We start from the raw sequence: 22,286 nt of genomic DNA on the forward strand, positions 1-22,286 counted from the left end.
ATTACGTTTCGTGATGCGAATAGATAACGTGGGACACACGATAGAATTTTACGTAGGATGTCCAGTAACATTCATGGAGATCCAGTGACGGAAGGGAAAAAAAAAGAATGTATAGAGAGAGAGGGTGGGGGAAAAGGGGGATGAGGGGGGGGGGGTAGGATGAAAAGGGTGGAACGAGGGCATTCATATAACTTACCTAACGATCATGGCGTCCATCGAATTTTTTATATTCGTTCCACATTTCCCCCCACCCCCACACCCCTCTCTTTCTCTCTTATTCTATTCGCCTGTTGTTTTGTTTTTTGTTTTTTTTCATTTTCATTTTCATCTCCTTTCCTTTTATATTTTGTATTTTGTCTTTTTAATAATCGTTCGTAGATTATTTTTATTTTCGTATCAAATCTCACACCCACACACTCCCAGCCTTGTTTTTTAAACGAGATTTTGTTTGCTCGAAGAATATTTTCATTTTCTTTACTATTTTATTTTTCTTTTTCTTTTTCTTTTTTTTTATATATATATATATACCGATGCAAGTTTATCCGATAAATTTGAAATAACTCTTGTACACTTATACACACACATATATATATATATATATTTTTTTTTTTTTGAGATGAGAAGGTAAGAATCGATTTTTTTGAACGATGTGACTTCAATATCTAATCTTCATACGTATATACACATATACATACAAGCTGTCTGTATACACTTGACTTATATATCTATAAGAACCTGTAACCGTATGTGTTATGTATATATATATATATTCCTCTCTCTTTCTCTCTCTCTTTTTATCCATCTTACTGTCTACCTTTCGTTTCACACCGTAGGTAAACTATATTTAAATTTTCAAGCAAGCTAAAGGATACTTGTATTATAAAACGTAGCGACGTATCCTATTTTTCGATTTATCGTCAACATTTTTATCGATACTCGACAACAGACAAGTTTATTTTCGAATGAAGAAAACAACCATATTATAATTTTTCTATATAACGTACTTCGAAATAATATGAACAGATAGATATCATTGATAGATTATTAATCTATAATGTCAGCCATTTAATTTTGATTCTAACCTAACTCCCATTTTTTTTTTTGCAAAACAGTTTCTTTTAACGATTATACTTCCATTAAATGTTATTACGATCAACAACAAAAAAAGAAATATTAAAATGTATTTAATTTATTTATATTTAATCAAAGACACATATCTTAATATGTATAAATTACGTGTCACGTTGTTTATACGCAATGGACTCTTAAACTACTGAACCGATTTTAATCAAATTTTGCACACTTTGTGCAGTCTCATCCAACTTGAAAGATAGGATAGTTTAGATCTTAATTTATAATTGCAATATTATTTTATTGCGAATTATTTGTTTATTAACAAAGACGTGTGTATTGGACTGATTGTGAACCACAGCAAAGCGTAGCGGGGCATCCCTAGTTCAGTATAAATTAATGAACAATAACAAATGTATTTGATTTAATTCGCGATCGAAATAAAACATTTGAAAATCGATTCATTTAACCTAACCTATATTTCTTTGTTATGAAGAAGATAGTAGTACAACAGAAAGAGCAAGAGAGAATGTATGTATGTGTGTATTCGTTTTAAGATTCATGAACAATAACAAATGTATTTAATTTAATTTGCGATCGAAATAATACATTTTAAAATCGACTTGTTTAACCTAACCTATATTTTTTTTTCTGTTACAAAGAAAATGGAAGTACAACAAAGAGAGATAGAGAGAGATAGAGAGAGAGAATATATATACGTGTGTATTCGTTTTAACGGAGAGAACCAACTGTAATCTGTGTACTCGTAATAAGTTTTGCGTGGTTAGCAGCTGACCATGCATGGAATTCATTATGCCGAAACAAATATGTAAATCTCCATATATTCCTAGCGTGGTTACACATACGTACATTATTCGTTGTATACGAAGAGAGAGAATGAGAGAGAAAGAGAGAGAGAACGGTGCACGTAACATGGAAGATGCAAATATGTTTCGTCCAAAACCAGTTGCAGTGGCGACCGTTGGGCGACAGTAGGGGGCAACCGTTGGGCGACCGTTCTACTAACGTTTAAAAAACTTATCTGCATGCAACGTTCTATTCTAACAGACATAACGTTAATAACATAACCTTTACATTTTTATTATAGTTTAACTTACATCTACTAGAGAACCTTTTGAAATCGTCGTTGACAAGCTTGTTTTACGATTACAACGATTGTTTTAGTCGTTTAACATTTTGGGGGAGGGGGAGGTTATCTATTTCTCTTTCTTGTTTTTGGGTTTTTTTTTTTAGGTTAGGAAAAATGATTCGAAAGAAATATCTTTGTTTCAGCATTTGGTAATATTTTTTTCTACGAGTAATTTTGACGACGTATTCTTTATACGTTATTTTTCTTTTTTTTTTTTTTTAATAATTCGATTATACAAATCACGTTCGTTATTAAAAAATATTGATTTCCGATAGTTTTTTAATTTTTTATTATTTTTTTATATATATATGTATGTATGTATAAAAGTGATGTACGATGATTTTGATTAGTTTCGACCAAAATGTTATTTCATTGTACTTTACTTTTTCTATTTTTTTAAAAACGTACCATTATTTATTTGCCTTTATTCATATAAACATTTAAAAAATTTTTTTAATCATCGAACAGAGAGAGAGAGAGAGAAAGAGAAAGAAAGAATATGTTTCTTTCTTTTTTTATGTTTTTTTTTTTATTAAATTTCCAATCGCTCACGTTACGAAATGCTTTTGTATGAAATATTTCTACGTTATCTTTTCATTTTTAACATTACGTTTGGAACGTTATTAATTATTGGTTATTCATAGTTTCCTACAAATGATATCATTCGCGACAAAATTGCAATTAATTTGTTTATAACAAAAGTTCAGTTCCTTTTTTTTCTTTTTTTTTTTCCTAATCCAAAGAAACATCCATTTCTTTTTTTTACAAACATTTTGCATAGACACATTTGTAATCTTCTCGATCAAGTATAATAATAATAATAATAAAAAAAATCAATTAACATCAATCGTTATATTATTGAATTATTCTAATCATACTTTCCTTTCTTTTATTAGACATTTTTTCCGATAAATTTCAATAACGAAATATTTCGTCTAAACATAAATCATTGATTTATTCGCACGAATATTTTACAGAGTACTCTACTTACATAAAAAATAATAATAATTAAAAAAGGAATCGTTGAATTATCCAAACCTTCATTCGGTCAACTCTCTCCTACCACCCTTTCTTCACAATCCTGTATAGTAATACAGTTTGTTATAATATGATTAAAAATTCCTTGATGTATATGTATATGTGTATGTGTGTGTCCTCTTCTTTCAACATAAAAATTCAATTCAATTTGAATCGAGTTTGTTGATCGTAGGTAACAACTATTATCATCCATGCGTTCATTCGTTCGTAACAAAACAGAAACAAACCGTACCACTTTTTTTATTTATTTCTTTTTTTTTTTTTTTTTTTTTTTTTTATTTTTTCACCTGACGTACGTCATGTTAACCAACAACGAGAAAGAAATGAAGAAATAGAAAAAGGAAAGAAATAGAAAGAACGAGATGGATAGTACATACATTTTTTTTCGTTGATTCATCTCGTACTCGAGATTGAAATGCAGTCGGCGAGGCGCAATTATACGGTAGGCAGAGGTAATTAGAATAATTCCCTTTGTATCTATTTACCATAGACCCTTCAATAATGCCGTTCCTGCTTGTAGAAACTCACCGAAAAAAACTCTACTACTACTGCTACTGCTGCTACTGACTACTTCCTTATAAACGCAATTACACTAGAATATACACGTTTTTTATCCGCAACATTCTTTTTCCCTCCTTTTCCTCTCGGTTTTTCTCTCTCTCTTCCTTTTTTTTATTTGTTTTGTTTGTTTTGTTCTTTGTTTTGTTTCTACCTTCTTTTCTTTTTCTTTTTTTTGGGGGGGAGGGGTGGGGAGGTGAGGGGGGAACCGGGGAAAGTTGTCTTTTTTTTTCTTTTCTTTTCATTGTGTAACAAAAATTTCGTATTAATTAGAACGGGACGTTATGAAAATGAACGAGACTCTACGAGATTTTCACGTAGTCCTTTGATATTCTTTCGTTTTTCAACTGTATAACTGTAAAAACTATTTTTTTTATATAAAAAATTAAAAAATATAAAAGAATTGATTAAAAAAGGGTGTGGGAGGGGGCGTATGAGAGACTCACGAGATTTTCACGTGGTCCTTTGATATTCTTTCGTTTTTCAACTGTATAACTGTAAAAACTATTTTTTTATATAAAAAATATAAAAAAATAAAATATATGATAAATAAGGAAAGGGAGGAGGGGACATATGAACGACTCACAAGATTTGCACATGATCATTTGATATTCTTTCGTTTTCTAACTGTATAACTGTATAAATTATTTTTTTATATAACAAAATAAAAGAATAGGTAAAAAAGGGTGAACAAGGGGTACATATGAACGACTCACGAGATTTGCAAGGGATTCTTTGACGGTATTTCGTTTTAACTGTATAACTGTATAATCTTTTTTTTTATATTAAAAAAAGGAACAAACAATTAAAAGAATTGATAAAAAAAAGGAGGGTGAGAGAAGCATATCAACGACTTACGAAATTTGCTCGTGGTCCTTTGATATTCTTTTATTTTTTAACTGTATAACTGTAAAAACTATTTTTTATATAAAAAAATAAAAGAAAATAATAAAAAAGGAAAGCGATGGGGAGTGCATATGGACGACTCACGAGATTTGCACGTGGTCCTTTGATATTCTTTCGTTTTCTAACTGTATAACTGTATAAATTATTTTTGGATATAACAAAATAAAAGAATAGGTAAAAAAGGGTGAACAAGGGGTACATGTGAACGACTCACGAGATTTGCAAGGGATTCTTTGATGGTATTTCGTTTTAACTGTATAACTGTATAATCTTTTTTTTATATTAAAAAAAGGAACAAACAATTAAAAGAATTGATAAAAAAAAGGAGGGTGAAAGAAGCATATCAACGACTTACGAAATTTGCTCGTGGTCCTTTCATATTCTTTCATTTTTTAACTGTATAACTGTAAAAACTATTTTTTATGTAAAAAAATAAAAGAAAATAATAAAAAAGGAAAGCGATGGGGAGTGCATATGGACGACTCACGAGATTTGCACGTGGTCCTTTGATATTCTTTCATTTTCTAACTGTATAACTGTATAAATTATTTTTTTTTTATGAAAAAATAAAAAGAATAACTAAAAAAGGGTGAAAAAGAAGTACATATGAACGACTCACGAGATTGTCAGGTGGTTTTTTGATATTATTTCGTTTTTTTTAAGTGTATAACTGTATAAACTAGTATTTTATATAGAAAATATAAAAAGATAAAAGAATTGATAAAAACGGAAAAGAAATGGGGGTTGCATATGAACGACTCACGAGATTTGCACGTGGTCCTTTGATACTCTTTTATTTTTCAACTGTATAACTGTAAAAACTATTTTTTTATATAAAAAGATAAAAGAATAGATGAAAAAGGAAAGCGATGGGGGGGGGGTGCATATGAACGACTTACGAGATTTGCACGTGGTCCTTTGATATTCTTTCATTTTCTAACTGTATAACTGTATAAATTATTTTTTTTTATGAAAAAATAAAAAGAATAACTAAAAAAGGGTGAAAAAGAAGTACATATGAACGACTCACGAGATTGTCAGGTGGTTGTTTGATATTATTTCGTTTTTTTTAAGTGTATAACTGTATAAACTAGTATTTTATATAGAAAATATAAAAAGATAAAAGAATAGATGAAAAAGGAAAGCGATGGGGGATGCATATGAACGACTCACGAGATTTTCAGGTGGTCCTTTGATACTCTTTTATTTTTCAACTGTATACCTGTATAAATTATATTTTAATAATAAAAAATATAAAAGAATAGATAAAAAGGGAGGGATGGGGAGGGAGTATGACGATGAAACGTTACAGTTAAAAATCATAGTGATTATTATACAATTCGTAAATATGAAAGATCATTTCAGCGAGAGATGAAGATATGTAAATAATTAATTAACATAATTAATATTATTTTCTAAGAAAAAGGAAAAGAGAGAGAGATAGATAGATAGATAGAAATGAAGTGAGTGAAAGAAATCAAGGAAAGCAAAGAAGAAGAAGAAGAAGTAAAAAAAAAAGAAAGGGATGGAAAATCTTGAGACAATTGTTTCGATTCTTACTCGAGTACTCGACGAATAATAAATCCCGTGAAACATTCTTTAGGGAATTTTCTGTTTACTCATTTCCTACAGTTATTGCCCGAAATAACTCGGATTTTGTCGGATACTCAGGTAATCATTTCAATTCTCTTTTCTTTTCCTGTCTCTTTCATTTCAAATGAAAATCCCTTTGTGATACGTTTCTATCTCTCTCTCTCTCTCTCTCTCTTTCTCTCACACTCATTCACTTTCATTCTATTTCTATCTTTTTCTACGTACCTTCTTTACGAACAAGAATGAAAAGAAAAAGCAAAGAGAGATAGAGAAAGAGAGAAAGAGAGAAAGTGCCAGCCGCGTTTTGAAATAATCCGAAAACGTCGTAATTATTCAGTTTGTTTGTTTGTTTGTTGTTTCGCAGGGATTTCCATGCACAAAGGATACGCCTTCGTGCAATTCACGAATCCCTTTGACGCACGCAGCGCCTGTCTTGGCGAAGATGGCCGTACCATTCTCAGCCAGATACTCGGTAAGTTATTGTATTATTCTACGAATGATAATTTAGCGGTATTACGTGCTAATTTCAACCACCTCCTCCTCCTCCTTCTCCTCCTCCTCCTCCTACTACTACTACTACTACTATTACTACTCGTCTTCTTCTTCTTCCTATTCGTATTCGTTCTTACTACTTCTACTTCTCTGCCCACTTTTCGCGTCTTTCATCGTCTGATACTCAAATGACGACGCTCGTTTATCTTTCCACGCTCGTATTTCTAACGAAATGAGTTATCAAGCCGACCGTCGCGTTTATATCTTTAAACTAGAACCATTTCAAAAGATATTTTCAAAGAAATACTATACATTCCATTAAATACCATAATAAACGTCCAAGAAAACGATCTATTTATTATCATCATTGTATTATTATTTTTCATTGTTTTTTTGTTTTGTTTAATATCATTAATTTTCATCAAATGTAACATTGAATTTGTTTTTAATGCTAAGAAAAATAATCATATTTTTCTATTAAATAAAATATAATGTATGTAATATGTAATTCGAGTATATATTTAAGAAATTTTGATCATTTTATTTAAAGTAGCATAATATTATTTATTATTTTTTTTTTTTTTATAATAATTTACTTTGTACAAATCGAAATTATACAGTAATGTGATTTTTATCTCTATCGTTTGTCTATTTTATATTACCTTTATTGATTGTCTATACTCTAATCGAATTTAAATTTTAATAATACAATTATTGCAACAATATTGAATAAACTATAACAATAAATTAAATACAAATATTTGTAAATACAAACAATTTATAAAACTCGTACGTTCATTTGGAATATCGTAGAATATTTGTCAATTTTAAATTATCTTACAATCATATGTTGTATATAGGTTAAGAACTTCTCCAATATGGAGTCTTCTTGTTGTTTCGAATGAATTATGTTGAGGTTATGAAAGTAAGCATTAATAAAGTAAAATTAAAAAATAGTGATTTAATCAATAGAAATTAAGAAAAAAAAATGTTATCAGCTCGTTAGAAAAAACTTGTCAACATAAGAATCCTTTTTTATACGTGCATGAATACAAAGATTACAAATATGGTTATGTAAAAGTAACTGAAATTCATTTATACATATTTGTGTCGAATTTCATTGTAATATTTGTGCCAAATTTATTAATTGTTCATAATATTTCTGTCAAATTTGATTATTGCCTATTATAAATATGTCCTTGAAATAATCCTGCAAAAGAATAAAACAAACGCCTTTCAAAAGTTAACCTAAAAAGAGGCAAATTATAACAGTGTTACGAATAGGAATTCGAATAATTATTATTAAATTCCAAAATAATGAGAATAATACATTTACCGTAAAAATAATAATATATTTAAATAATAAATATAATAATATGTAAATAATATATTTATATGAAAGAATCAACAAATCAATTTTCGATAGTAAAATATTTTTTACCTATATGCAACAATTTTATTTAAATAAATTAGAATGTCAAGAGAATAAGAATTGTTAAATATTTTTGTAGAAATTAATAAATCAATAATAACATTACATGGAACTATTTAAAGAGGGAAAATTTTATGACTATCAGATAGTCTCTCTCTCTCTCTCTCTCTCTCTCTTTCTATATATTTCTATCTCTCTCTATTTCTCTATCCCTTTATGGCTTTAACTTCGCCTTTGAACGTTCCCAACCGAGCGAAGGAACGCAAAGGGTGGAACCCTTAGAAGTGAAGCATCATCGACGTTCGACCATTAGTTTAAACCTTCCGAGAAGGGTTAAGGTGTTCTGCATGCTCGCCAAGGGTCTACCTAAGGTGAAGGGTTTAATAAAGCGGACCTCCACCACTCCAATCCACAGGGAACGACTTCTTCAAATTTAGGCGTTCCTAATGTTCACCTTTGCATCTTATCAGTATATGGGGTGTCTTAAATTTTATATATTAATACAGATTAAAATCACCATATACTAAAAAACCTGTTTTTTTTTTTTTTAATTAACAAATATTTTCATTTTAATTTCAATTGAAATATTCTTCCCAATCTCCCCCCCCCCCAAACTCGCCTCAAAACAAAAATAAAATAAAATAAAATGAAGAAATTGACAAAATTCTCATCGTTATCTTATCTTAGATAAAATTGAAAACAAGTGATTCGATTAGATGAGAGAATCGTTCGAGAATCGAACACACCACCCGATACGTGAGAGGTCAAACGTGCACAAAAGGAATTTCGGGGGTTTCTTCTTCTTCTTCTTTTTCTTCATTTTCTCTTTCGTCTTTTCTCAGATCACCGAATTGGCTTTGAATTTCGAGGTTTAACTCCGGTAAATGAAGAGAAATAGAGAGACAGAGAATAAAAAGAAGAAGAATAAGAGAGAGAAAGATAGAGAGAGTAAGAGAAATTCCATTCGTAACATTGCCGAACAAGGAGGGTGGAAAATTACGATGGCTCTTTTCTCGGAAAATCTAATCAACGCAACTACGGGAGGCACACTTTTACTCCTCTCAAATAAAACCTCACGTGGTTTTTCTTTTTTTCTTCTTCTTCTTCTTCTTCTTCTTCTTACTCTTTTATTCCTAACCTCTTAGAAACGTAAATATATATATATATATATAACGCTCCACCTACCTCATTGGTGGAAAAAGAACAAAACAAAACCTTACGTGGCTTTTTGTTTTCTTCTTTTCTTTTTTTCTTTTTTTCTTTTTCACACACAAAATGTAGATGAGTGGTAAATTGTTTTATAAGGTTAAATTTTTAATTTTGTACATTATGTAGTTGGACAAATGTTTTCAATCGTATAAATGATGTTTCTAACATGTTTTAAAGATATGTACAATCAATTGAGTATTGTTTCTTTTTTTTTTCAATTTGAAGCATCTTAACACACATTGACAGCGGGCCCCACGAAAACGCAAGTTTCTGAGTTTGTCGTTTGAGTAGCTGCCACACGATGGCGCTCAGGCTTTAAATGTCTCTTAGGTCGCCGGCTGGCAATGTGTTGTCAAATTATGTTGAATGTAGTTAAGTCCCTTCGAAATTTTAAAACAAATCTAATTGCTGATATTGACAATGGCCTAACTTTTCATTCGTGATTAGAAAAAGCATATTATTCGCTTAATAATTGCTACTACGTTAATAAGAAATATAAATTGAAAGCCTTTAGCTACACTTAAAGCAGTATAACTCGTTAGTATCTTGTACGTATACTTTTAATTGTATTGAAACACAAACCCTTCAATATCTCGATTCAAACATAAATGGAAATAGGCTACTTTCAAAATAGGCGGCCCATGTAACGTTCCACCTACTTCATTGGTGGAAAGAAAAAAAAGAAGAAACAAAACTTAACTTTGTTTGTTCTTTTCTACTTTCCTTTTTATCTTTTTTCCTTTTCTTCTTCTTCTTCTTATTGTTTCCCTTTCTTCCTAACCTCTTATAAACGTATAGATATAACATTCCAACTATCTCATTGATGAATCAAACAAAAGGAAAACAAACAATGCTCAACATTGTTTTTTGTTTTCTTCTTTTCTTTTTTCTTCTTATTCTTCTGTCTCTTTCTTTCTAATCTCTTATAAACGTATAAATATACATATATATATCGTTCAACTTACCCCATTGAAAAGATATCGATCGTAACTGGTGCTTGTAGATTTTTTTCTTTCTTTTATTTTACCATTTTTCTTTTTTCCCCTCCTTCAAAACTCTTTCTACTCTATTTTGTTAGACGTTCTTTTCTCTCTCTCTCTCTCTCTCTTTTTCTCTTTTTCTCATCCCCACTATTTCTTCCCCTTCCCTCACCTAACAACCGTACAAACGTCCCTTTGTAGTCGTGGCAACGCGTCAAACGGATTTGTTAGTGCAAGAAGAAGGACAGATGCAACAGGTTGCAGGGTTTAATTATTATTAAAGGGAAGTCACGATCGAATGATCGCGTTAAGGAGGATGGTAAAGCTTTAAAAGGGCAAGGGAAACAGTGAGAAAGATAGAAAAAAAGAAGACAAAAAAATTTGATTTATTCTTTCTGTCTATTGTAATAGTATTCCCTTAGACGAATCTCATCTGGCTATTTATCATTCGTTTGTAACAAAAGAACAAAAAGAAAAAAAAAAGAAAGAAATAAAAAGAACATTCAAAAGCCATTCGAAAAATTAATCATCTCTTTTTTTTATTATTATTATTTTCCTTCTAACACGTCAATTTGTTTTCAAAAAGGGAAAAGAAAAGAAAAGAAAAAAAATGAAAACAGTATGGTTGAGAAAAAAGATGAAAGAGGAGACAGGGAAGGGGAATAGCATTGGTGATTGTGGTGGTGGTGGTGGTGGTAGATGGTTGGTAAGCGTGGGTTTTGCTATAAATTTTTCTTCCGGTGTACGGTTTGGCTATAACTAACGTTAGCGCGTAAGAGAACATAGTAAAGTTGGCAAGAATTACTAGATTCGTAGGTACATACCTTTAGAACCCAGCGTGCACACACACACACACACACACACTAAATGGGATACTCAAGTTAAACTTATGGTAATGTTTACTACGATATAAATTCAACGAGTTACTTTCCGCGCGAGTACTCACGATAGTTTCGCCAAGGTTTTACCTACCAACCTACCAACCTACATATATTTATACAAAACGTTGTCTTATTCTTTTCATACACTTTTCTATTTCTATCTTTCTCTTTCTCTTCTCTCTGCTTTCCGTTTCATTACCCATTTTTGCTCGTGCATTATATAACATTGAAAGAGGGGCAATAAGAACGACCCATTGTTCCCTTATTCCAATATTATAAAGCATTCCTCTATCAGCTTAGAATATTATTTTATGATCTAAAATGTACTTCATCAAAATCTAACCACCCCTAATCTCTCATTCTCTATTTTCTTCCTATTTTCTCTAATGTTAACACATTGACAGCCGGCCCCGCGGAAACGCGGGTTTCTGAGTTGGTCGCTTGAGTAGCTGCCCCACGATGATGTGGATTCTTTTTTTGCTGGTATGAGTGTCTTACACATCGATTTGTATTTACTTGGTTACGCTACCATGGTTACGCTGATCTTTTTGGCTAATCAGTGATTAGAAACAAGTGAATAAGGCCGGTGTTCAGGGTTTAAGTAGCCGATACGTTGCCGGCGCTCAAGCTTTAAATGTCTTTTAGGTTGCCGGCTGGCAATGTGTTAATATTACGTCATCTTTTTGTATTTTTTTGAGGTTTTTTTAAATACCATTTATTAATCGCAAGTATTAACTTTGACTAAAATTATAAATCGATCTTGAAAATGAATAAATAATAGAGAAAAATGTTTAAATAAATTCAAAGGAACGAGAGAAGGACCAAAAAACTTATTAGAAAAATCGAGCCAGAAACGAAAATATAAAAAACCTTCATTTATTAATTTTTTTTATTACAACCATATGAAAATGTTAATTATTATTATTATTATTATTCCGATCATATTATTTTATTTTTACTATAACCATCCTCCCTTCACTTTCTTCCTTCATCCCTTCTCACCCAACCCTTTCTATCACTATTTTCATCTCTGCCAATGTTCGTATGGTTTGTTATTTCTTTTCTATAGGTTTTTTTTTTTTTTATAGTTTTTTCTTTTTATTATACACGTTCTTCTTGGCGTAGACGAAAAATTGTCGTTTCTCTTTCTCTCGCGAGAATGTTCTTTTCCATTCTTTGAAAATAGAACGACGAGCATGGTCGCTAAGGGATCCGAGAAAGACTAGAAGAGGAGTAGTAACTAGGAAAATAGGCGAGTTGCAAGAGAAAGTTTCTCTCTCTCTCTCTCTCTCTCTCTCTCTCTCTTTGAGACAAGTACTAACCGGTGGTGGAACCATTTTGCTATAGGTACCATACTTTCAATAAGAAACACATCGATATTGGCTAGCGTTTCGTTTTCTACTTTCAACGACACGCCATTCTCCATTTTCTTTTCTCTCTCTCTCTCTCTCTCTCTCTCATTCTTTCTTTATTTTTTTTTCTTCACTCTTTCTCCTTTTTTCACCCCTCCTCATTTTTTGTTTTCCATTTATTTCCGCGTTCCCTTTTTTATTTCCTATTTTTCTTCTTTTTTTTTATTCAGTCCTCCCTCCCCACTCATTTTACTTTTACGGAATATTTTTCTTCAATATTCTTCCACGTTATTCGTAGACAAGAAAAAAAAAAAAGAAAAAGGAAATAAAAAAAATTGAAAAAAAATGTTTATCGTTTACACAATTGCTATGTATTTGTTCTTTATTTCTGTATTATCAAACTTACAATTAGTTTTATTAGTTTTTCGAGAAAAGTATCAACGCATACACACTCACCAATTTACACATACACACACACACATATCAATATATATATATACTTTTTACGTAAGCGACTGAATTACGTCTAAAGCATAAATAAATCGTAACTTGGGTTCTCTTTTAGCATCGAAGTGCACTGAAGTAAGTGGAAAAGTAAAACTTTTGCGTTCCCGTTAGACTCCGTAGACTTTAACCCCCTACCCCTTAACCCTCTTGTCTCCGTTAATGTTCAAAGAGTCTTCCATATTTCAGAAGAGAATCGAAGAGGTTCCTTATGACGATGAAATCACAATGGCGTTCGAGAAAATTCATCCTACAAACGAAGAGAGGATCCCCTCTGTATAACAAGATCTTCATAATCACATAGAATATTTTTTTTTTCCTTCTTACTTTCTTTACTTCTTTCAATCCTTCTTTATCCTTCCTTAATAATGCTAATTTTTTATCTATTTTTTTTTTTTATTTCTTTCCCATACCAGAGCTTGTTAAAATCTATGAAAATAAATGATGTTTCTATCTTTCTCCACACACACACACACACACACACACATAGAGAGAGGCATACACACACTTTTGTATCTCGTGTCTCCTTTATGGGAACTGGAATTTTAATTTGGACGTCTTCCTGAGTGAGTGAAAGACAATAAGCAACGAATTAAAACACTTTAAGCGTATCGGTACAGGTTTTATAATAGAATTGTTTTCCTCATTTTTCTCCTCTCTCACTCCCTCTTTCCCACTCACACATACTTCAATTAAATGTACGCGTACGCTGGCAGATGGAAACGATTAAAATAGATTTCTTGTTTAATAATTGCGCATAATGCGTAACGATCATTAGACATCTGAACGTGGTCGTTCAACGAAATTCGAACTCAAGATTCATCTATAGAATTTGTAAATTTTCATAATATTTTCAATATATCCGTAGATAATTGTCAAGCTAGAGATGTGTAAAGTAAAATAGATAGATAGATGGATAGATTAATGGATGAATAGATGAGAATAGGGTAAAATGACAAAAAAAATTTAATCTGCGAATTTGATAGTTCAATGAAATCCTGAAAAGGAACAAAATGTAATTTAAAGTTGAATAGAAATATATTGACTGACCGAACAAATAAATCTATAAATATATACATATATACAGTTGATTTTTTGACCTACATTTACTAAAACACTTTTATTCAGTACAATCTATTTTAAATAGCGTATAAATATTATATGGTTTTTTTTCTGACACCCTGTATATAACTATTCTAATATAATAAGAGTACACATTGCAATATTAAAATAATTATTAATTAATTAAAAAGATTGTGTATTTTTACCTAGAAACACCATGTATATGATCGGACTACCGTCTTCCTTGAAATTCATCTTCAAACTGGCACGTTGTCCTTTGTGAAATTACTTTTATTAAATGTTATATATTTATATGACTTTATGTAGCTGAAGCTAGCCGAAGTTAGTCAAAGTTAATCGAAGATAGCCGAAGTTAGCCGAAGTTACTTGAAGTTGGCAACGGACCAGTCTGAAGGTGAATTTCGAGAAGGATGGTACATAAATCATATACTTCGAGGTTTTAAACAATAATAGACACTTGTATCGATTAATAATCAATTATTTTGATATTCTAACACACTCTATTTATATTACAGAGAAACGTAACCATCGAAATCATCACTGAATACAAATAATTTCATAAAGAACAACGTGACAGTCTGAAGGTGAATTTCGATGAGTATGATACTCCTGATCATATACACATGGTGTTTTCATGTAACAATAGTCTTTTCTATAGATTAATTAACAATTATTTTAATACTCTAATGAACTTTTACTTACATTACGATAGTTATTATACAGGAGTTATATAAAGGGTGTCTAAAAACCATGCAATATTTATATGTTACACAGGATACAATTTACTGAGTAAAAATGTTTTAGTATATATGCGCATATACAAAAACAGATTATCTCACACACCACACACATACATGGAGTTTGCAAATTTTTTCTAAAAACAAGCGAGGTGGGTAACATGAATTAAAAAAAGACTGATAGCTACATAGATAGATAGATAAATAGATAGATAGAGAGAGAGAGAGAGAGAGAGAGATCCAGATGTTTCATTGAATTCAGGATTAAGCGAGCAAACGTGGGGTTCGCTGGACGATGGGGTTAGACCATACGACGACTGGTCGTTCTGTACATTTAACACGACCTTCCCCACCTAATCAAAATTAACGTCATAACACGCATGATACACACACTGTGTACGAACAGATTTCATTGTATCCCCTTTTTCTTTTCCTTCTCTTCCCCTTTCCTTTTATCCACACTTGTACATAACGGTGTTACTATTTATCCTTTTTCTATCTTCATATTTCTTTGTCTCATTCCAACAAGTAACATTTCTCTAGACAATGGTCCAACAAAAGAGAGAAAACCTCATTCCTTTATCTTTCTTTTATCTCTTCCCTGGCACCTCGATTCAACAGAAATCTTTCTTTGGCTAATGCAAGAACTGTGTTTCCGGTATTGTATAGGTGGGAGGTCTGTCCCGCCTACGATACCTTCCGGTGGCCATGTACGTTCTATGTATACATGGAGGTGTCTGCCGAGACGATACCACTACCTACCAATGGGGGGAATGGGAAGAAAGGGGGAGGTGTAGTTGAAACTGTGAGCTTCGATGTAGACCGAACCTTCCTTCTCCTCCTCCCCATCCCTCTCTTTTTGCCCGGATACCGAAAGATAGTCGCATTTACAAGCCCAACATGCCGCAAATGCTCGTCTTAACGTTAGAAAAAGAAAGAAATAATCTACTCGTCCCCTCCCCCCTCCCTTTTCTTCAACGTTGCGCTAACTTCTGTCTTCTTTTGCTACTTTGCTAAATCAGACTGGCACCTTTTCGTATCGTCGGTACTTGCCATCTCACTTTTCTCACACACCTATGATAAGGGGGATATAAAGAATGACACAGGAGTCAGCTTGTGTGTGAAACTTTCAACTAAAACTTTACAAGTTCCTTTTCTTTTCCCTTTTAGTCTCTTTTACTTTCTATCATTCACTTTTTGCAGTCTTTTTTTTCTAAACTTGTTTCGATCCAATAGAAAAATCAAGAGGGATTAGCATTTCGTTCTTTTTCTTTTATGTACGTATATGTGTGTGTGTGTGTATAGAGGGGGGGAAGGGATTTTTTGGGAGGATTATAATATGAAAAAATATTATTTAATTATTATTACAAGAAAGTATGTATCTATGTTTTTACATTCGTGTCTTGAACTGTATTTCTTTTGTCACTTCCAATAAGTTGGACACCTAACTTGTACAAGTGGATGAATCAAATGCCTAATCACAGCTAAAATATCTGGTTCAACATTACATATATGTATAATGAAAGACCGAAATTGGAGAATGTTAAGATTCATTGAAATGTCAAGACATATTAAATACAGTCGGTGAAAGAGCGAATATTTAGGTTCATTCTTATACATTAATATTTCGGATATATATCAAACGATCATGTGAATCTTGACATTCCCCAATTTCGGTCCTTCACGATAATATATTATATATATATATCTAGACACATTAACGTTCTATACGTCACTCCGAAGGTTATGCTTCAACTTTCAACCCTTCTTAATTTGAAACGAACCCTCGATACAACCTTCGAACTATACGCGTGAACATCCACGAGGTCTTCCCTCACGCACTTGTATAATTAACTTTGCAAATTGGTTTCTCTACCAATTTGTCTCTATCTCCTTCATACCTGTGATATACCTTGAAAATGCATTTTAGGTCTTTGACGTTGTCGTCGCCGTCGTCGTCGTCGTCGTCGTTGTCGTCGTCGTCGGTGGGTTTTCGCATATATCGAGTGTCTGGTCCAATAACGTTAACGAACTCAAGTTGTCTCAATCGATATATAAATATTTCATTTGTAATACTTTTTTTTTTATTCTATCAATTATTTATCTCTTTCATTTAATTTATTTTCAAAAAGATCATACATTTTTCAATATTTTTCGTCAATTTTCGAACAACTAGGGGGGAGGACAATAATTGTGAACTTTTGAATTCCATTTTTTGTTCTCGAACAAAATCGATAATATTTACTTATAAAAAAAAAAAAAATAAATAAAATAAAATGCTGAGAGACAAACGAAACGAATTCTTTTTATATCTAATTGGAAAGGTCCCTTTCCTCCCTCTACCGGTCGAAGATGAAACCACCTTTCCATCGGGGATTCACTTTTATTCTTTTTTTTTTTTTCTTAACCTCCGTCACATTTTTCCATATCGAAAGCACCGATGAAGTACCTCACTGTTTCGTTTCCGTACCACCAATCGATCGCACTTTTCTTTTCTTTTTCTTTTTTTTTTTTATTTTATTTCTCACTGAATCTTCTTTTCTTGTACATTTGTTCTCAACTTTTCTTACTATCTCTCTCTCTCTCTCTCTCTCTCTCTCTACAACCCCTTATAAATTTATCTTCTCTCTCGTTCTCCGTCTTATTTCTTCGTAACTTCGATATTTCTTCGTGGCTCTGATAGTTTCAGCAAGACTTCAACCAAACCACCCACCCACCGAACCACCCTCTCCTTTTCTTTCTCTTTTTCTTCCTCTGAACATCTTCCCTCCCCTCCCCTCCCCTCCCCTCCCTGTTTCCCCTCATCCCTTCCTCATATTTCCTGACATAAAAAAGATATCTCGATATCAGTCTACACTTTGTCGCATTTGAGGGAGAACGAAGAAACGCCATTGAATGTTTTACGGCGTTATTTATTAGCATATGGCGAACATCGTACATGTGGGTATGGGTAAGTGTGTGTGTGTGTGTGTGTGTGTTCTACACGTATAAGTGTATTACATACATACGTGATGTATTTTAGCGACGTCTCGCGTCACTTTACGGGACAGGTTTTACTTCTTCATCCGAGAACTCGTACGGCCGTTGCAACGTTTTACTATGTCCCTCTTTCCCTTATTCGTTTTCTCTCTCACCTCAAGCCCTTATATCCCTATACGTTGAGAAAGATGATAGGGCTTATCTTCGGGTATAAAATAGTCATACACTTTGGCCTGAAAAGTTAGTGAATAAATTATAAATAAGTCGCTTGTGTGTGATGGTGGTGGTGGTGGTGGTGGTGGTGGTGGTGGTTGTACCTGTTTTGTTTTTCCTTTACCATCCTAACTTCATTTCTCTAAGTCTAAACTGTTCACGTGTTTACCTTTCAACCTGGCAATCAGCCAATTGGCCAATATCGAAGAGATGCAATCTTTTTAAGAATTTTATTCTTGTTGTTGTTGTTGTTATTGTCTATATCGACAATAATAATAATAATTAATTTTTCACGTAATATGTCAAAGTTTAGCAAGCGTAACGAAATAATACTCGTTTATCGATCTAATAATAATAATAATAATACAGGTTGTATATATATCGGTAGGATAATTAAACGAATAATTTGGTATAATGAAATATCGATGACTACGAAATTGAATAGAGTAAAGTTGATGTAACTGAAAGACCTGGGGGGAAAGAGATTTGTTTAATGGTATTGGTAGAAAAATATGGGTCACGCGTAAACGCACACAAAATTCCCACACGAATTTGAACCTACTCATCTGGATGCGGGAATTTACGATTCGGGTGTACGTATGTATGTATGTATGTATGTATGTATGTATGTATCTGCAAATAACGTGAAAAAGGATGATTTATCGGACTAATCTCATTAGAAATTAATACGCTGATTTATCGGAGGGGTTTGTTGCTACTGTTTTTCGGTTTGGTTGGTTCAGCTTTTACGTTTTATCCTACCTCGTTTGAACCTCTCCCGTTCGTTATAATAAATGCTAACTAAACAAAAATCTGGGATAATTAATAAAATACCTATTGATAAACATCTTTTATCTTTTATCTCTTAACCAATGAATATATCTACAAAATGAAAAGTATTGTCGCGTCATCGAATGATAAAGGTATTCGAACATAAACAAAAATACAAACGTATATGATGATGATGATGATTCTCATTTAATTAATAATAATAATAATATATACACGTAATGAAACTCAGATTGTGAAATAACAATTAATAACTTCAAAATTAGTCAAATAATTTGATTTTCCTATGGACAATCCTACTCGATTTGTTTTTTTTTGTTTAATATATTCGTGTTTTCATATTACATAACCTAAAAGTGCGCCAATTATACACGGTAGTACGGATATTACAAATATCATTAAATTATGTGTCCATTGAAATGTTACAAATGGTCACGTGTAGCACACATAAGAATCAAACCTCGTATAAAATAATAAATAGTATAATAGTTACCCTATGGGGAAAAAAACCATTGAGTTGACCTAAAAATTAATCGGAAGATAATATTACAATTGATTTTAATGAAATAGGTTAAGTGAATTTCGAATAAAACAATCTTACTCCGAAATAGGATTTGTTTTCGAGTTCCTAATAATAATAAATAATAATAATAATAATAATAATAATATATTCACGCATTAATTAGTCATTTCTTTCGTATTTGTTTTTCCAGTATTCATATATTAAATATCTCAGTTTAGGTTATGTACTCATTGTTAGATAAAATCTGCACGATTATTTACAGGATGAAAAACGTTATCTCAGTTTCATTTGATTATTATTTATTCAAGTTGGTTAGAAAAAGAAAAATACTGCTGCAAACAGGCAAACGTATTTTACAGGAGTTTTACCTGTAAAAACCGACATCGTTTTGCGTTTATCTCTAACAGTCATTCTTTCCCCGAGATTTGTTAACTGTATTAACGGGAATGAAGTAGCAGCAGCAGCAGCAGCAGCAGGAACAGGAGCAGGAGCAGGAACATCAACGTGCGTGGACACGGAGAAGGGTTGGTAAAGGGTTGGGTTGGGTTGTGAGCATGAACGTGAACGTGAGTTACCTTCACGCTTGTTATTTTACTTCAAATTCATTTGTATTTCCTGGAAACCACCACCTATTATCCCCCTGAAATTTCTGTTCATTACAGAGAAAGATATAATATTATATAATTGCATTCGCTAGATACGCATGCGACCACAAAGTTAACTCTTTTTTTTTATTTATATTTCACGCATGTATAATATATATATATATATGTATATGGAAAATTCCACGTTAAATTTATCTATTAAAATAAAATTTGCATTTGCCACTTTCCGTTGAAAACTGTTATACGTTATTGAACCCAACGAAAGATGTATTTACTATCTTTATTTTTGTTTTGTTATTTTCTCTTTCCCGCCCCCCCAATTTTTGACGACCACTCCCATTTTAAAGTATTTTTTTTTTTTTTTTGAAATTTCATATCTTTTGTTTTAAATGTTCGTGAGTATTCGACAAATCCAACGAAATTAGTCGACTTTTTATTTTTTTTCTTCTAATCGTAGTACGTTTTTAAGCGGATTTTGCAAAAGATCTCGTTTTTTGTTTTTTTTTTGTTTTTATTTTTAATCAAATTTTTTAAATTTTTTTATCCTTTTTTTTCTTTTTCGTCCAAAGCTTTTAATGCCTTTCTTTTTTTATTTCTCGTGATGTATTCCATTTGCAATTTTTTTTAATAATAATAATAATAATATATATGTATAAATGTCGTTGCGTGACTCAATATAAAATAATCGCGAAATTTGAAGAATTATTACAATTGATAAAAATTGAAAAAGGCAACTAATGTGATTGGTACAGGAAACGCACACTGACCATTGATTTTACAATAAATAATGTTTTATAATAATAATAAAATTTAAATATACTTTTTATTCATTTGACGTATTTCTATGTATGTAACCTATAAATCTACACATAACCTATAAATATATATATTAATAAGTTATGAGTATATTAACATTATACATATAACCTATTTCCTAAAATTACTTCAAACATAAAACATTATTTTAAATATAAATGAAAAAACAAATGTGTGAAATAGAAAACTGTATATATATATATAATACATAAAACAAGAACACACACTTAAACAAGTCTCCAGTCGGAAGCTTATGAAAAATACAATTGAGGGGTAGAAGGGGTTGGGAAGGGTGAGAGGAGTGTTTAAACTAAAAAAAAAAAAACACGAAGAATATTTTGTTTATACATAGCTCCATTCATCTGTATATTCCAATGTTGGCATTTTATTCCTAATAAAAATCTTCTCGACAGTGTGCACACTGTTAGTAAGTAATAATATATATATATATATATATATATATATATATATATATATATATATAAATTACGTGTCATGTTGTTTGTTCGCAATGGACTTCTAAACTACTGAACCGATTTTAATCAAATTTTGCACACTGTGTGCAGTTTCATCCAACTTGAAAGATAGAATAGTTTAGATCTCAATTTATAGTCGCAATATTATTTTATTGCGAATTATTAACAAAAAGTCATGATTATCTCTGTTAGTTTGATAAGATTCTAACAGATGGAGGTATAAGGTAATTTGTTGACTTAAAGACGTGTGTATCGGACTGATTGTGAGCTACAGAAACGCGTGGTTGGCCACCCCTAGTATATATATGTCAATGTTAAATTGACGTTCAATTTAATACCAACAAATATATCTTTTCTGTACAAGTAATACTTTTTTATTAAACTAATACATACTGTAGTTTGTTATAACGAACGTTTCAAACGTAAAATCCTTTGATAATAATAATAATAATAATAATAATATACATGTTTGAAAGGAACAAGTTGAATAAGAGAATATAATATATATATATATATTGCTTGTTATAACGGTTGCGTACAAACAAATAATGATTTTTATTCAAAGGTAAAACACTCTGACTGGTTGGATAAATAAAAACGAATAACAAAAATGGCCAACCCTTATTTACGATCATTTCTATCAATCCTTTTTTTTTCTTCTTTTATTTCAATTGATCATCAGTAACGTATCAGTTTTGAAAAGCTATAGGTATTCGTATTCTCGTTTTTTTTTTTTTAACGCATTAAGAATATATCGTTAATAAAAAAACAATGTAAATCGTTGAAAATAAATGTTTCTGTTTTTTTTTCTTTTCAATGAATTTACAATTACATCAGTAGCATTGAAAATTTCATCTAGAGAACATACAGTACCACATATGATGATAATAATAATGATA

The 22,286-nt window shown here is 31.4% G+C and overlaps 1 protein-coding gene across 4 annotated transcripts in view; it reads left to right on the forward strand.

Moving 5' to 3' along the window:
- The window catches only part of LOC107067324 (uncharacterized), a 321,890-nt gene that overhangs the window by 190,611 nt on the left and 108,993 nt on the right, over positions 1 to 22,286 (forward strand). For all 4 annotated transcript variants that reach the window (XM_089174040.1, XM_089174041.1, XM_015322727.2 and 1 more), the window contains one exon: positions 6,681 to 6,788. In XM_089174040.1, the coding sequence (XP_089030166.1) occupies positions 6,681 to 6,788 (108 nt within the window). The remainder of the gene's footprint in view (positions 1 to 6,680; positions 6,789 to 22,286) is intronic.

Source organism: Polistes dominula, unplaced genomic scaffold, assembly GCF_049000335.1.
Source record: "Polistes dominula isolate Pdom_NZ unplaced genomic scaffold, Pdom_raw_medaka contig_75, whole genome shotgun sequence".
Lineage (NCBI taxonomy): Eukaryota > Metazoa > Arthropoda > Insecta > Hymenoptera > Vespidae > Polistes > Polistes dominula.